Raw genomic sequence first — 17,947 nt, 5'->3', positions numbered from 1 at the left:
TTATTGGGAGAGAGGCGAAATATTCCCCCTGGTGTTGGGGGAAATGGCTTTTCAAAAAACAAAAAACTCTCAAGGGTTTTCTAGTCCGAGGTCGACAAATGTTGCTCAAATTGAATTTCTAAACTCTCCTGTTGAGAAGCTTGGGTCTATTAATGCCTCCATACTCCCTCTCAAATATCTGAGCCATAGTGGAAAAGTGGACATACCTGTATGTCTAGATACTGGTACAAGAATTGAACGTGCAGTTAAGGTGGACTATTGTAAAGTGTAAATTCGTCTTCTATTCGCGTTATTCTACTTATATTCAGTTTGAGGTTCGTTGGATCCCACAGGAGTGGAGAGTGGAGATATGAATTTTCGACAAGAACCGGAATAAAAAAAATGCAACTATACAGAAAGATAAATAGATATATAGATAGGTAGATATTTCACTTATAATGAATTGTGTGCAGAAGCACATAAAAACAAACAAAACATGTTTTCATTTCCACAACATCAGCAAGTGAAGCAGTCAAAATTAAATTGGACAAATAAACGTATTTGCATATAACGTTTGTGCATTTGTTTGCCCAAAGAGCTGTGGCTGATCTGAACCCCAAGTTAGAAAATTATCCTCTCAATTATCCCGTCAGCGGACAGTCGTACAGAACATGTACCACAGTTGGTACGCTCCCCGCATGTGCACTTAGTTTTCATGTTTTTGACCAGCGACACTTTTTCCACCATAAGGACTTGAGCTGACGAACGGAATCTGGTTGCTATAATTTGATCACGCTCTTTTATGTTAATCCATGTACATACCAGTATTTCAGATACCAGGTTCTGTTTTTAATTGAGATTTCTATTTTACATCAAAAGCTCACCTACTGTTATAACTGAAGTTTGGGGGTTCAGCGAGGGACACGTGGAAAAGGCGTTGGTAAACACAGAAAATTCAAATCTCCAGAACAAATCCACATGTAGAAAATCATTCATCTATCCAACAAAGGTGTTAATACAGGTACTGATAACCAACAATAGTCAGAATTAAAGAACTTTCAAAGAAATACTGTGTAATGAAGTCACAGACAAAACTAGCAAAAATTCGGAGAAAGGCATTGAATTTAACAAATACAGGTGCAGTTTCTGTCGTGACACGTGTACGTGTGTGCACACGTGTTTCAATCAAATATTGCTAATCGATATCTTGGAAATCATTATATGTCTATTCAACATTAAATGCACAATTTTAATTTCATGCCGGTGCACCTATAACCAACGGGTAATGAAGTCATTCACGTGCCATTTATGGAACTGGGTTGCTACCGATACTAAAAAAAATAAAAGTGCAGTTTTTACCACGATCTATGTTCACCATAACAAATCTGCTGACGGCGGGCCTATCATTTCACTAACCAGAAAGTAAATAACTTTCAAATTTAAACATCAGGCACATATCATTTACTTATTCGTCTATCAGTTGGACTATTTTTATTTGAAATTCTAACTTAAGAATGAGCCGGTTTGACAAAGGGTTTATCAAACAGCACCTAGCCACGAAGTCATAGTACCATTACTTTACTTGACCAGATTGACGCACAGCATCAATTTACCGCCCTAAATTAAATTTTCTTGTGCGTTGACAATTTTATAGGGATAACGAAAGCATCTGAAACAATGAGATTAAAACACTGCGAAAAGTGGCCGTCCGTCACACTTGTCAACATTAACATTGTAAGCAGTTACTTATTTATCAAACTCAAATCTGTCAGTGATAGATTTTTCATATAAATTTCACTTAACAGCTGTTGTGACAATGTAACAGCAGCTGATCCACAGTTGCTTTCATTCATTATTCAAGACGTATTTATAGTTCTAATTCTTTCTCTATCTATCTTGATTTGGCGGCGTTGGATGGCTCATTTCCACGCTACAATAATGCTGCAGAAACGACCAGCATTGCTGAATTATGTTGTTTCTGTACTTATTGTACTTTTCGAGTCTAAAACACAAAGAGCGTTTTGTATATATGAATGACAAGGTCATTATCGATTTATATTAATAATTAGTGATAACATTACCTTGATCCAATCAATTCAGAATGGGAAACGAAACCTCAGACAATGAGGCACAATCAGACAGAATTGGGTGCATGAAGCAAATAGTGTTATTGGGTAATCAGGGGATTTTCATTTAACAAGTATTCGTTATGGGTTATTTCCAATCACGTTATTGAATGAGATTTCCCTTATTGCCATAGCTCTGAATCAAGTTAATGAATTTGAAATGTTCAGGATTAGGAGTAAACCACAAAACAGCACCATACCAGAATAGACGGTACTGAGTCCAAGGAAACTCTTCTTGTCTTCAGCTATATACAGAATACATGTAAAAGAATTTCGACTTTTCAGGTATTTTAAATAATATTTCAAGATAATGACCTGCTTTCGGAGAGAGAGAGGGGGGGGGGGGAGGGAGAGAGAGAGAGGCATGAGATTTTAAGTAACTTGCGTGTATGTAACAAGGAATAATGCGGTCGAACGCGAGCAATCTAATAACAATCGCAATTGACATCAGCAAAGTACGGAACACATCAATGAAAATGAATGGCATTTTAAGCATCACCAAGCCCACTCCAAAGTAACATTGATATGGCACAACCTTATTAGACCACTTTTGCTAAGGTTACTTCGATACGATTGACTCTTAGCTTTAGATAAAGAAGTAAAACGCAGTAAACCCGATGGCTATAAACCGAGCATACCACACAGTAATGCCACATTTTTCTTGACAGAATGTGACATTGTAGGTAATAATAGACCATGATATTGGATTTCGTCTTCGTCAATCCCACAAATATGATACTAGATATGGCCAAAAACGAAATGGATCGATTAGTTACAAAAATGCAATTTTGATAATTGATGCAACAAAAAAGACATACAGCATATTTATCCTTACATGAGAAAACATACACCAGCAAACGAACGACACATATGTACATGGAATAGGAATGAAAAATAAAGGATCAAATTTTTGAAGGCAGTCACCCATTTTGTCGAACAAATATTTTATCTTTTCAATTTCCATTTAGTCTACAAAATCTTAAATGTGAGGCATTTGATATTTTCCATAAAAAAAAGTCCAAATATATACTATATATTTTCTCAAATACATCGGCAGTCCTTAAGCAAGAGACTGTTAAATGACGAGAACCGCCCCAAAAGCGTCCGTAATACCCAGAACTCCCCTGAGAGAACAACCTTGATTATCGACACATTTAATCTGGGTAGATCCGAGCCCGGTGTTGGTAGCCAAGCCTTTGCAAAAGTGAATCCCAAGTGGGTGGGAATAAAATCGAGTATTTACAAGGTTGTTTACCCCTTCAAGTTCAATCACACTAATTTTCGTGACGAAAAAGCTTAGCACGTAAAACAGCCTTGTGTAGTCATAGCTGGAGAATATTGGACATTTGGTAAAGGCCGCAAAATGGATGATTTACCTCCTTTGTCTTAATTAATTAGGCAAAGGTGACCACCGAGCTCACTTCTTGTCACCTGCAGCTACGTGTCATTTTCTAGAAATATTTGAAAATATGAAATTTCTTGAGACGCTGGAAAAGAATATTCACCTTTATTCTCGTGCAGTGAAAACGTTACACACATTATCAAATCCCATGTATAATACGCTACAAAACCTGTATATTGATATGTTTCTGAATACTGTGGGCATTAATTTTTCATACTAAAGATACAATTCGTTTTCGTTTATAAAACGATATTTTGATCGTCTAATAACATCCAATGCTTTTACGAGCTTAGTGCAATCCTGTAAAGGATATTTTTGACAGACCAGAAATACAAACATGTTCTTATTATATAAGAAGCTGTCATAGAATGATACAGTTTTATACGTATCAGGTTTACGCTTTTAAGAGCACATGAAAGTGGTTTGTGAAATGGAATGGTGCATTTCCAGGTCAAAAGAGACTGAACCACTTGTATGTTATCTAAAATAGCGGTTATGAGCATGTGTATATAGGAAAAAAACATAACCGAGCACTGTCAACACTATTCGGAAGAAAATCCTTAGCAGCAGCATATTTGAAAGAATTGAGCAAATTTCAGACATACCTTATGAGCGAAAATACAAGAATTGATTGCAAGGTGTCACAGCTGAGTGGCTCTAAGCACTAAGATAAAAAGAGTATAAATTCATTCCTACATTGTCATAGGATTTAAAGACACAGCAGAGTCTAAAATAGTTTTTTCGCCACTCAGGGACTTTTTGATTTACCAAATGACCGTTGCGATCATGATTGCATTCACATCATATTTGGCTTTTTATAAATCGATAGCCGTTTTTCTTGTGCAAAATTTGTATTTTAGAATTTTTAAATTTTTAAATTCTTAAATTGTCAATCAATAGAGTTCGTGGCCCTTGTTTTTTTCCCGGCCCTTGTTTTTTTCCCACAGGCCTGGACGAAACACATTTTTTTTCCAATTTTTTTTCTCTTAATATTATAATTTTTGAGTGTTGATAATGAAAGAAAGTGTTCAGCAAAGAAAGTGAAAATGCGTAAAGCACTCTTAATTATCACCAATGTCTTCAAAACACCTCATCCTTCACTCTAAACATATAAGAACAATTCTTGGTCAATTCGAAGTGGTCACTATTGGCCACTCACACCCCTTTTACCACTCCAAAGTAATCCACTGGCCACCCAATCTCCCCGATTCTACCGTTCTTTGCTTTGGGGAAGGGCATGTTGACTGGGTTTCGGCTGAGGTAGCTGATTTGACAGGTTTTCTCCGGCGAGAAGCTCCCTATGCCAACGAACTGCGGGTCCCTGGTTACGGGATACCTGTGCCAATCCATGCCGTCTGGCCCTGAGAATCAAGATATGCAGGAATATATACTCTATCGTGTATATATAATGTATATATGTATAGGACTATATTATATAATGTTACTTATGGAAAGCAAAACCACCCAAAGGTGAAAATGGAGACAGATATTATTTTGTTTTTTGATAACAGAATTGATACCGATGGAGGAAGCAGCATTTTACTCGTGACAGACGTAGAAGAAAGTCTAAATATTCTAAAAATAGATAAGTATATGTGGACTTAAAATGACCAATATCCTTCAAGCCTTAGAATTTAAATACTTATTTCCTTCCCACCCACTCCCAGAGAAAAAACAGTAGTTTTTTTCCGTGTGTTGTATTGCGATCAGTTATACATGCAAGTACTCTTATGCATATATGTCGGCGTATAGCGGCAACAGTGGTACAGGGAAGCTGTGCTAATTTGTTTAGTAGTTTTAAAAAGGCTGTTTCATTTGATTTGTCCTTAGAATACATCTGACGTGTTATTCCAGGTTATTTTAGTATTGCCGTTAATGTCATAAGCGTGGGAAGCGTTAATTTATTTATGTTGTACTGGTATAATGTATTATTTTGTTCTAAATGCCTGTTGACAGGACAGAAAGAAAGACAGACGAACTGACAGGAAGAGTGACAGTCAGACAAATAAATAAATAAATAAATAAAATGAAAGATAGATAAATTGAAACTTCATTTCGCTTTCGGTTGTTTTTTGTTGAAATTCAGCGCAGAGAAACATTTATTTGGTTTTGTGATTATTTCATTTCGTTCTCTCGTGTCTCATACCCGTATATATCGGTTTGTGGAGTGGGTTTCCCATGGACAGCCGCTTGTCAAACAAGACCACGTTGTTCTTCTCTAGCTGTTCGTCAGAGCTGTGGTGGGATGTTGAGCTCGATCTGTGAGAGGGGGCGGCCGACCCTGTCCGAGCCTCACTTCGGTAACTCCTGGCACTCATGACTCGTCTGGAAGTGGAAATAACATAGAAATAAATGACATAATAAACGAAATTGTCAAGGTACATGTAATTTGCTTTGATTTCATTTAGCACACGAAGTGGACAAATTATAAATACGAATGCACACCGGGGCTCAAGGACACTGATAAATTGCAATGAAAAGTGCTGCTCGCTCTGGCTATTGGTGTGCCGCAATTCGATACATTTAGACTGCACAATCAATTGCCTGTTATTCCATTTTTCCTCGTTCTTTTGCCTCATTCTCTAAATAAATAATCAGTGATAACGGATATTGCAGATGCATTGTAGCCGTAGAGATATTACACCATCAACAACTCCCACGAGGCAGTGACATGTGTTTTATTTGAAGAACCGAGTGAAATACTGTAGGCCGTAATTTGCCGATGGTTTATGAGAAAGTACGTCGCCAGTGAAACAAGGTTCGTTTTCAGAGAACTCTGCCATGATGTGATTTTACCTGTATAAAAGTTAGCTTTGTTTCTTGTGTAGAACCACCTCCGAAAATTTCGTCAAATCATTTGTATGGCTTCATTTTCCAACTACTTTTAAAAAGTTAAAAGTCCTCAAACGCCCAGGTAATGTTCAATAAAACAATGGACTAAGTTCGCTGATTATGAGTCTCAGCATTTTAGATACGTGTCCTTATGAAACTTGGGATACAAGGGAACTTTTATCTTAACGCTACCCCCCCCCCCCCCCCCATAAAAACCCTACCAATGGAAAATATACACTTTTGTATATCTTTACTCCACATCAACAAATATCACTTTTTCTCTTACTTAAACCTACTGTGCAGCTTTAAGTATTTACATAAATTACATTCAGGTCTTTGAAACATAAGAACAGGTTATCTGAAAATAGAATCGGAGGATTTACGACCTAAAACATGCTTAGTAAAGCCTTTCTCTAACCGAAACCTTTGTTGGCGAGACTCGAGTCTCACGGGAGCAGTTCAGAATATTATAGAGCCGGAAGAATACTGTATCCACACCACTTTTTTGTGGTTTAGCCCCTAAGATTAGTCGCTTTTAGTCCGAATCTATGATAAAACAATATACAGCGATAGTCTCATTACTTTCTGATCAAACGCTTACTAAGAAGACCACAATAGACGTACGTGATTATGACAAATAAGCGTGCCTTCCGTTATAACTATATCTAGGAAATCCGTGCTTGATTATCAAGGAACACTTGCGGTGAATCCATGTATAAAGTAAATACGAACTATCTTGTCTGTTTCTCGGAATTATGCACCATAGCCGAATAATTGTGTGCAAAATATTACACGCTAATCCCAGGACATTTTATCGTGTGGTGAAAAGAATTGATGACCCGGGAAACAACAAAGACATAGCATCTTATTTAGAGCTTACAAAGATATTCTAGTTCAGTGCAACTACATGTACTGATAGCCCTGGCTTTTAAATACCGGCCTTGTCGTGTCCATAGAACTAGCTCTCATTTTGCATTGAGGCGAAATATCTATAAAATACCAGCTTTTCATTAACATATTGCATAATTGCTGGTATTTTTGCGTATGATTCGGATACCGTAGCTGGCTTTTGGGAAATCTACTACAGACTAGAGCGAATTAAGATTGGAAGTAGAATAGAAAACCACTCTTGAAAGGATTACAACTTTTTTACATAAAGATTTCTACTGTATCTCCAAGGGTTACTCTCTAGGACTGCAAACAGACGAGATTTTCACTTTTTATCCTAAGGGCTAACTGAAAACTGAAAAAAATGGAAATAGCTTGATGTAACTTATATTCAATATTGATAGCGTAAAGTTTTTCATCCAGTGTAAGTCCGAATTTATGATAAAAAATATACGGGAACAATAACCTTATTACTTGATGATCAAACGTTTGCCTAGAAGACTAGTTTTTATCTCTTTAAGTATCTACATTTAAATTCGTTTTTTGGAGTCACCCTCCATCTAAAATTCATTTGGTGGGGCTGCTTTGTTTATTCCAACTGTGCCGCACCAAGAGTTGTTTTAGTAAATCTGCATGTCAGACAGAATGTCAACATTAATCATGGCTACGTAGGTAAACACTCTCCATGAAAGCTGTAGAAAAAAGTTACTTCTGCACTATGGAATCACACTTACATTATATCGCGATAGGGGGAGAGATCATTGCATTTAAAGTTCAACTACGAGGCAACTTACCAGAAACGTGTCTGAAGATAATCTCGGACACAGAAACGGGTTAGTCATAAAAGTGAAAATACAGCAATCCTTGCATATGCAATATACTGAGGTACATTAAACGGAATTGATTTTAATCTACGCTCTCTTTAGCCCTTAAATCATTCATAGAAATCGAACAATAAACACATAGCTATTGATCCCGAGTCGTTTTGTTTACCTGGCCACATTAAAATGCAGTTTATACATATGTGGGTTGTCAATGTGACAGGCGATAAGCCATAGAGATAGGGACATTGATTACAGTAGCTAGGTAGAGCTCTAAGTTCTCCCCTCTGGCACCTCAATGACACCCTGTGTTTCAGAGTATCGACGGTGAGGTCCCTCTTACCAGCATACTCTCTTCGTCATAAAAACCGTACTGGTATGCTGATGAAAATGTGAGCCTCAAGTGGACTATGAAATTCAGGGTACTGAATACAACTACGCCATTCCCCATCTTTTCGCTTTCTTTGCTCTACAACCCGACACAACTGTTATCGTGCACATTCGCTTAAATGGTCTTCTGTTGCACTGGCTGTAGGCTGATAAGAACACATTTATATTTTATTTGATGCGTTTTACCTATCAATTTCCTTTGTTGGTCAGGCATTACATGTATTTCACTATCCATGACACCTTTTTTATTGCAAAAATAAGACTCCTTCCGTGACTTCGGGTTAGGAATTAGAGATGTCGAACATGTCTGAATACCGATAAATAACCCACATTCATTTGTTCTAGTAGGCAGTTTTGTATAAGTAGCGTTCAAATGATGTCTGTGATTTAAAGGACACGTATATAACTGCCACCACTGACGTACCTACATGTACGTTTGACATTTTATGTATTTTTAGAAAACCTTGTGGTATTAAGGCGTATTCCAGGTCGAGGGCAGCTGAGTTATTCAAGAACTGCCGCAACATACTTCCATTTCATAAAAAAGCATGTTAAAACTTTAGTCTTCAAAGGTTTGTGTTAATTATGATTTTGGGCATTTGTATTTGGCAGGTTGATCTGTTTAACTCTAAAACAACTCCTGAAATTGAAATCTGATAAACGATCATACACGTGTTTGAGCAATATCTATGTGCGCATTACTAGTGTAAGTATTGTAAAGAAAATTAGGGGTTTGCACATGTTCACTGGCAAAGTTCCAAGTATTTTCTTCATCGTTCTTCAATTAAGGCCTGTGAGACATGTAGAAATCAGTAGTACAACATCCCATTAGTTTATACTAATGTTACACAGGTGCAGTACTACACTAATTATCCGTATACTGCCCTTGTCGTTTCTGAACGAAAGAAATGGACGCACTAAAGATTAATTCGCTTATTAATATTGGGCGCACATGCAATGTGTGTCAGACAGATTATGGACATCGTTTCAAAAAACGTGTCTCAGATGCATCAGACAGAGTTTGGACATCGTTTTAGAGAACATGGCATATTAGGTTAACTGAATGGCCTTGCAATGGAGAAACAAACCGTCCTGCCAAAAGAGCACAGTGGACGAGACGTCTGCAGAAGAAGATATGATGAATCGAGGACGCACACCACTTACCTTAGGTCTACGACGCTCAAGCTACCAGTAGTCGATGTTTCTCGAATCGCTCACTTGGGCACTTCACCCAGCTTTTAATCTTTCTCTCTCTCTCTCTCTCTCACTCACCCAGCCACTGCACCTAATGATAAACTCAGTGTAACCAAGAGAGTATAGGGAGCCACAATGCATTCTTGAATAAAGGGGCTAAGCAAACGGGAGTTGTTTAGAAATCAAGTCAAAGGGCGCGATAGAGCTGAAAAATTACAACATCAATAGGCCCATTGTGGCAGTGGCGTAATTGCCATGTCGTGAACTATATCGTGAAGAATCGGACTTTGCAAATGCGTCATTTCTTGGTGTTAATCAATTCTCGATTATTCAGAGGCGTCAATTAAGGTCCTGTGGATTAATCCTCAGCACACCACGCGATGTGCTGTGCCGTTATTGCTTGCTCTTTTTACCTTTTTAGTGAGGTATAACCTGGAAGAAACGACAGAGCGTTCATGGGTTGTTTTTAATAACACCGAGCTTATTCAGTCGTGTATTTGATAGTGCTGCTATTAGGCCGCCATTGTGACGGTAGCTTATTTAACATTACGGTACTGACTAAGCAAACATGCCGAACAATTCCTTAAATGAAACTTCTTCCACGTGTTTGAATAATTTGCTCTTTTTATATGCCTCGCCTTATACACTCCGCATTCTAATCGAGAAGAAAAAAGTCAAACTGGTTTGCTCTTAGGTGTATCTTTTATTTGGCAACGAAACACTAGGCAATGAATAACGATCAAAGCGTAAATATTATATTGAATATAACAATTTAGAGTCTCTAACTGCCAGAATTGATTACTTTGTTGCACTTAATTTTCTCTGACGTCATTCGGTCTTGACGCCCGGGATAGCAGAGTCAATTTTTACAAAAGGACTTTTAAAAGTTTTGGGCTTGACTTAGAAAGTGGACCTGTAGTTATACAACTTCCATTTTCCAATATTACAGTAGTCTAAGAGTGTTTTCCGAATTATTGACCTTCAATTACTTTTGAGTAAATACTATGAGTAAATACCGAGATCAAGACAACTCGAATTTTATCTCAGAACTGAGATTTACGACTGAAAAAGGGAAACAAACCCTTAAAATTGTTTTGTGAAACAGCATAGTCGCTAAATTTAAAAAAAGTCATAGTTAAGACCGATTTTTGTGAAACAGATCCAAGAAACAAGAGAGCAGCAACCCCTGTGTGCGTTTTATTGAATACCAGAAAACTTCAGAAATTTTAATTAACAAGTAAAGACCGCTGTCTCTATGCCAAATGCATGGGGTTTTCATTTATATGTAAGTGTTTCTTGACAAAAATCACCGACTGTTTCCAACTTCTTATTGCTCCCTATTCCGAATGCAAAGACGAGCAGTTAAATGCAAATGCGAGATTCGCAAACAAAAATCCGCTTCTGACGCAAATTTTGACGCCATTCAATTTTAGAATTATGGCTACTTTAAAAAAGAAATAACCTTTTCCCTAAATGAAGTCTCATTTTGCTAATTGGAAAAAGAACAAACAATATAAACACGATCGATTGTTTGCTAAAACGGAAAGAGAAAGAAAGGAGAGGTTGGCATAATACAGTATATTATCAGTATTGTTTTACTTGATATTACTATATACAATATATTTCTTAACACCAATTGAAATGTAAAGCTCATTCAACTTTTTTTTCCAATTTTGATTTGTACGAAGAATAAAAATAATAAAGGATGATTCACTTAAATATGAAATAATAGCCCTGTACGTATTCTCTTTCTAATGACAGAGTTTGTTATTGATAAACTTTATCTTTTTGCAATTAGCAGAGTTGTTAACTCGGCAGTACAATATAGATCAATCATCAACAAAGTGCCAAACTTTGAGTCCGATATCCCTTTCTCAGCGAACGTTCAAATTGTTTTTGTTGATCCTTCTCCGCACAATTAGCACAATACGGGGAATAATTCAAGCTCGGATAGTATGGATTGACTGCCATGTAATAGAAATCATCTTATAATTGACCTATGTCACAACCAAGTAATTTCAACACAAAAATAAAAACAAAATGATGATAATAGTATTAATGATAATGTGAATTATAATAGTAATAATGATGTATTCAACTACAGGAATCCTTGTGGTTAGAGCGGTCCAGGATGACTCCTTTACTCAAAGTAGGTAGCAAAGACCATTGCTACTGCAAATAGCGTAGCATTTGAGTACGCCGCAGTGGCGTAGTTGTCTGTGCCCGCATCCCATATGCTTCTACTTGCCACATATAGTCCTTGTCCTGTATTCTGCCCGACGATCACACTACACACAAACTTGTACCGTGGAAAGTTCATATCCTTCACTCTACCTTTCACAGCCTCTGTCAAAGTCTGCGAAAGCTGTGCGCACGTTATAGGGTTGTACTGGACGCCCTCTAGATAGGAGGCCAGTAAAGAGCTAATAGATTTCTCGACCCGCGAGGCGTTAAATCGCTCCCCAGGATCTGGTGTCATTTTGTACGTGTTTTGGAAATTTTTAGGCAAGCGCGCAGCGAGGAGAGCGTCCCCACGGCTGGCCCGGTGCATCATATGGATCCCCGCTAAGCTCCCCCTTGACAACGTGGACAGCCGCCTCCCCCCAGGCTGTGGCCCCGACCCGTCAAAACGCGACGCTCTTCGTAACTGCATAAGCTCGGAGCTCTGGTGGGACGTCGACGTCACCACGGACTGCCTTCGTCCGTGAGTCTGACTCGGCACAGTGTCTATTTTAGCCAAGTTCTCCACTGTCAGTCGACTATATTCCGACATCTTATCAAGTTTGTTAATATATCAGATATATGCTTAACACAATAACAGCACAAAACGTTCATCTACACTCCGCCGTTGTCATAACATCCTTCGATCCGTGACGAAGCGTCAAAGTCCCAATGTCCTGATTGATTGTGGGACAAATTTCTTATATTCTTTGGATTTCGGTGACTCACTGAAGTTGAGGCGCTCTACATGCAACGGAAATACTGTGGCGAACCTTTGGTCTTGCAGTTTTCTAAAAAAAAAAGGACAAGAGTTCGTTTTTTAATCCAGTGAGGCAATTTGTAAAATCCAGAAACCCTATCTCTCTAAACACATTCGAAGCACGATCAGAAGGAGCGAATGCACATTATGAATCAACGACCCATTAAGTCTGTGAGAACGCATTCATTAGCAAATTTCACATAGCAACAGCTACAGAAACGCAAAAAGTTGATAATAACAGGTGCTATGGAGTGAAAACAGGTGCTTTAGAAATGTTAAGTTTCATTATGAAAATGATATTTTTAGAGTCTAAGGAAAAATCACAAAAGTGCCTGATAGCACCCAGTAAAAAAGCAACAAATCGGCTGACAAATATCAGTACAGTATCTGAATTTATTTAATAACAGGCCTCGAAATTGAAGGAAAAAAATCAGTTTTAGAATGAAAATTTTCGAGATCCTGTTTCAAAAAAGGACCGAAAAAACCCTCAGTCCGAATACGAGTCTGAGGATTTATGCTCAAATGTTAGTTTACTTTGACCCAAAATACATATAAGTCAGTTGTGATCCGATGTCTACTGAAATTCCGCGCCTTTCGTACAGTACCAAAAGAAAGACATGGGTAATGTTTTAGGCCACTGCTTATTCACGAGCCACTATGGATTTACTCGGTTTCTTGGAATGACGTTAATATTAAGGCCAGTTTTTGGAGCTTCAATTCTTTCGTGAAACAACTACACGTGTACTGCATGCTCCATAAGTCTTGCCACTAACACGTACCTCGAACAACCCTGCAATTTTAAATGATTGGTGAGGCGTTTCAGGACCATGTTCGGTTTAAAAGAACTTGGCGTGAATGCCTACGCAGCTTGACTGTCACTGGAAAGTAGTTCGCAACCAGGTGAAGTGTAACTTGACCTGAATTTTTGTCTTGCTGTCCTACAAACTGTATCGTTAAAATGAAATGAGCACTGTTGCACATCAGCATTTTAACGATTCACAACGTGAAATATCACCGGGATTATGAACTAGTAATGAAAAATGTTGGATATTCTGATAAACACAGCGTTACGCGATGATTCTGTATGTCGGTGCCTTATTTCCATAAGCAATTAAAAGATCAAATATCAAAATCTGACATTATTCTTGAAATACAGCCTCCCGCAAAAGAGAGTCGGAAGATCGACGATTCCGGCAGCACCTAAAAGCATTTTGAAACGTCGCATCAACTTTCACGGCATGAGAGAGAGAGAGAGGGAGAGAGAGAGAGAGAGAGTATTGCATGATTTCCTTTTTATCAATTAATTGGGAAATTATCCCTTCTGCATGCAGCATAACATTGTGATAATAATTGTGTCATCATACGAAGTTATGCATTACCTGAACGGCCTCCTTGGCGACAGTGCGATAACTGAGCCTTTCCTGATCCCTTATATAACAGTAATAAACTGATAACGTCCACTTTCTGGTCGGACAATAAAATACTACTTTTTCCCCGTCATATCATTCATTCAACTCAGTGTCGGTAGTCGACTGGGAAATGCTAGCATTGAATATAACGTGTACGTGCAAAGGCTCTGACGTACGCCCTATGTTATGACCGGTGCCCCACTGTTTGTATATCACTATGGTTACCGACACTATTCACGCTTGGCTGATCATGGCTCTAATTGCTCCTAAATAGTCCATTATTCAAAATGCATTTATTTTTTTCTCAAGCATTTTGTACGACGCCGCAACTTGGCAGAACGAAGACTAAACACATCAGCCAAACAGACTAGCATACATATACAAAACGATCAGTCTATAGAAAGTGCATCATGTATGTTTTTGCTTATGGCAAAATGCCGTGTTCGTCAAACCTTTTTCAAACACCGTTTACAGACCATTAACCTAGCAGTAACAGAAGTTAAGCCAATATGATCCAGGAAATCTCACTGTTAAATGCAGGAAAAAATACCTCTGGGATTTACGTAACGAACCATTGAAATAAACGAAGAAGGTAATCTTAAATCCAATAACTTGGAGCTCTCCGCTATCGACGGATCATAAACATCCCACTTAAATTCTTATCTCGATTCCCTGTCTAGATACGTTAACATGTAAACAACAGCGTCCTTAGCAACCGAGTGAACAGTGATGCACATCATAGAGACAAGAAAGCTTTGTTCTCTAATCCTCTTATAACAGAAAAAAAATAGAAAATATATAAAGCAGCGCCTTATCTACACAAAACAATTGAGAGGATAACAAGCGACAAACATTTTTACAAGACCCTAAATTAAGACCAAAGTAAGACTTCTTTTTGCTTAAATTTTTAGTATACTTTCAAGGCCAAATTGCTGACCTACTTACTCCGTAATTCCAGCCGTCACAATATACGCCTGCTACAAGCAGATTTAAACATTTACCTGGTTATTAAGCTCTCTGCAGTTTGTTTTAGTGCATCAACCGAGCCACTGTGTCTAGGGTCAATGTGTAGGCCACCTGTTTCTCTGAAGATATCTGAACTCGCAGATCCGCTAAAGTGACACTGACAGAGGAGGATACTTAGCGTATTGTACTCAGCCCAATATTCTCAGCTGTGATTCGCGCAACCATAATACGACGCCTTGGGTCAAAAGTCAACATTCGTCACTCCAACAACGACGACTTTTGCTGTGGTAGTAAACCACAGTGATTAGTCAACTTGACGAGTTTTTTCTTTCTTTCCTTTCTTTCTTTTTCTTAATGTGTAGTTTGACATCATTGGTCAGAGGTAGGAGTAAAGTCGATAGTTATGAAATGAGACCTTAACAATGATGGTTGGTGATTAACAATGATGCTTTTTGTTTTTGAAATTTATCTCGCTTCTCGTTTAATTTTGCTGTTTTAAATCCCTGCTTTTCTTTGAAAAGATAATGTTTACATTTATTAGTTCGAAATTTGACACCGTTTCTAAGCAGCATTAAGCGATGGCTTTCCTGACTAAGCACCGGTTTAATTTTAGGTCGAATAAATCAAGTGATCCTTTTTAAATAGTAGAGTGTGAGGCTCACGGCTCTGATTTAAGAGACTATTTTTAGGTTGAGGGAATGGAACTTAGGGGGCAACAAAAGAAATTCAACGCATGTTTGAAGCTTTGCCTTATATGACCTTCACTGCGAGCTGATGGATAGTCTTTTTTCATGGGCGTCAGATATGAAAAAAAAAATGGAAAAAAATGACGCAACGGTCTTTATCTTTAATATCAATATAGCAATGTCTGATATCCGTGATGTTTGTACCGACTGAGCATAACATCGCACTTACGCGGCGCACCCACAATAGTGATATATTAGGCTTTGCAGTGGTGTAATTTACAATACGTCCTTAATGTTCAACATGGTTATGATATTAAATCAATGACTAGCAAAAAGCTTTTTTTTTTCAACCATGATAAGTAAGACTCCGTTCACATGAAAAATCTATTTTCTAAAAATCTATTTTCTATTCGCGGTATCTTGTGATCACTCGTATCTTGCGAGCGCAGCCGAGAATTAATTACAGCTTTGGAAGTAACTGGCTCGCGCTGCCAGTAATTACGCCGCTGGGTATTCAGGGCACAAACCGTGATCACAAGATACCGCGAATAGAAAATAGATTTTTAGAAATTAGATTTTTCATGTGAACGAAGCCTAGAATTGTACACTATCAGGTTGAAGCCCTGCCAATTACGTAATTTTGGCTGTCCGTTATGGCAAAATTTTATAAACAATCGCGACGGTCCTTTGGTCATAGCTGTGTTTGCCAAATGTATGTACAAATACAGCGGCATGGTTTTTCTTAAACATCAACCTTTGAATGAAACAGAATTCGCTTCAAGCATGGGGTTTCAAATAAAGAAATCACTACTACGTAAGGTTTTATAAAAACCAATGGCGCCCATGAAAAATCGATATCCCCTACGTGAACATGAAATACCCCTTAGTTGAAATCAGAAAAAGTGATACTCTTCAGCGGGCCACTTTATTTCTTATTGAAAGGACCCTTGCTTTCTCACCGAGTTCGATTTAGCATTTCATTCTTGAGTCATCTGTCTCACAAACCTGTCAAATTAAAAACCAGGATCAAATTTTGTGTAGAATTTTCAAATTGTACGTCAGCGGTTCAAATAAATACATATTTTAATAATCGGTTAATCTTTATGATAGCACAAAACTTTAAAAAATCTTAGGTTTTCAATTCTCTACAATAGATTCAAAAGTACCGGTAAGTGTAAGATTTGAAAAAGTTCTTTCGTTTGACTATAGACTGACGTCTCTTTCATTTCAGCGGCCATTGAATCTGGATCCCCCAGTGACATATAACAAAAGTCACACTCGCATTTTCCTGCTTACCAAGGTATCTAAGGAATCTTTGGGAAAGTTGTAAATGTCTAGTGCCTGCTTAGGATAAGACGCATACCTGTAATGATTTTTCCTATGACTACCCCAGAAGTGACAGGACTGGAAGACCATACCTTGAAATTGATCAATGACGTTCCCCAGTCTACTAGCCCGCCGTGTTTTTGTTTCTTAAAGCCCAGGCTTGAGCCGCGCTTGACTTCTTGACATATCAACTAAAGGAGGACACTTATCCGATAAACCTTATATATTTCATTCAATATTGACATTGGGCTTTATTCAAATAGGTTTGAGTTTCACAAGCGGCATTTTGATATGGCATTTTCTGACTACCTGTGTATTTCGATAACAAAAGAAAGAAGGCACTCTCAAAAGAAAATTACACCTAGCTTCATCTATAGAATTAGAACAAGAGCCACACAATCCTTTAGTAATATAATCATGGGGTGACCGAGAGTTTGGGATGGACCCATGAATTCCAGTATATTAATCTTTTGGCTTGACAAGTATTTTCTGCTCTGGTGCTGTGTGAATTAACAAACACTATTCTTAATCTGTTGCGTTTTAGTGAATGAGTCAGTGTGCTTATGTGTGTGCAAATGATCATTGCAAACTGACCGCATGTCTACACTTTTTTTGTTTTTTTCCCCCACATTCTAGCAAACATTAATATATTTAAAGATATTAATCAAAAAATCAGCTGACACTCTTTTACTTGCGAGCATAAAATCAAAGAGAAATAATGTTTTTATCTCATTGACAGCAAGACCACATTTTGCAGCAATACAATGAAGCGTTTGTTTGGTTTGCTTTCTTCTGATATGACCCATCTCGGTGAAAAATAAATTTGATTACTTTATCAATTTAATATGAGCGAGGTGCAGCAGATTGTTCAAGAATGCGATAGTTGTGCCAACATGGTTCAAACCATACTTTGGCAATTGCGATACGGGGTTATGTATGTAACACGCA

At 37.9% G+C, this 17,947-nt stretch overlaps 2 protein-coding genes across 10 annotated transcripts; both read right to left on the bottom strand.

The window, feature by feature from the left end:
- Positions 1 to 3,595: 3,595 nt before the first annotated feature.
- Positions 3,596 to 15,185, bottom strand: LOC106164698 (uncharacterized). The gene is made up of 3 exons (XM_087000077.1): positions 15,023 to 15,185; positions 5,654 to 5,832; positions 3,596 to 4,868 (listed from the first exon to the last, which is right to left on the bottom strand). The coding sequence occupies exons 2-3, from the start codon at positions 5,823 to 5,825 to the stop codon at positions 4,663 to 4,665; spliced, it is 378 nt and encodes a 125-aa protein (XP_086856203.1). The 5' UTR covers positions 5,826 to 5,832; positions 15,023 to 15,185; the 3' UTR covers positions 3,596 to 4,662.
- On the bottom strand, positions 11,192 to 17,182 carry LOC106164695 (dynein light chain Tctex-type protein 2B). Of its 9 annotated transcripts, none has more exons than XM_087000075.1 (4): positions 17,037 to 17,182; positions 16,633 to 16,678; positions 15,737 to 15,770; positions 11,192 to 12,643 (listed from the first exon to the last, which is right to left on the bottom strand). In XM_087000075.1, exon 4 carries the CDS (start codon positions 12,403 to 12,405, stop codon positions 11,773 to 11,775), a length of 633 nt encoding a protein of 210 aa, XP_086856201.1. In that variant the 5' UTR covers positions 12,406 to 12,643; positions 15,737 to 15,770; positions 16,633 to 16,678; positions 17,037 to 17,182; the 3' UTR covers positions 11,192 to 11,772. The 9 variants fall into 9 exon arrangements, with proteins under 9 accessions (XP_086856201.1, XP_086856200.1, XP_013398144.1 ...); XM_087000074.1 differs by having other exon boundaries at positions 17,092 to 17,182; XM_013542690.2 differs by lacking the exon at positions 15,737 to 15,770.
- Between the last annotated feature and the right edge of the window lie 765 nt (positions 17,183 to 17,947).

Source organism: Lingula anatina, chromosome 1, assembly GCF_051362555.1.
Source record: "Lingula anatina isolate TDL-2025a chromosome 1, LinAna3.0, whole genome shotgun sequence".
Taxonomy (NCBI): Eukaryota; Metazoa; Brachiopoda; class Lingulata; order Lingulida; family Lingulidae; genus Lingula; species Lingula anatina.
Note: the sequence above shows the minus strand (reverse complement) of the source record. Positions and strands in the feature narration are given on the sequence as shown.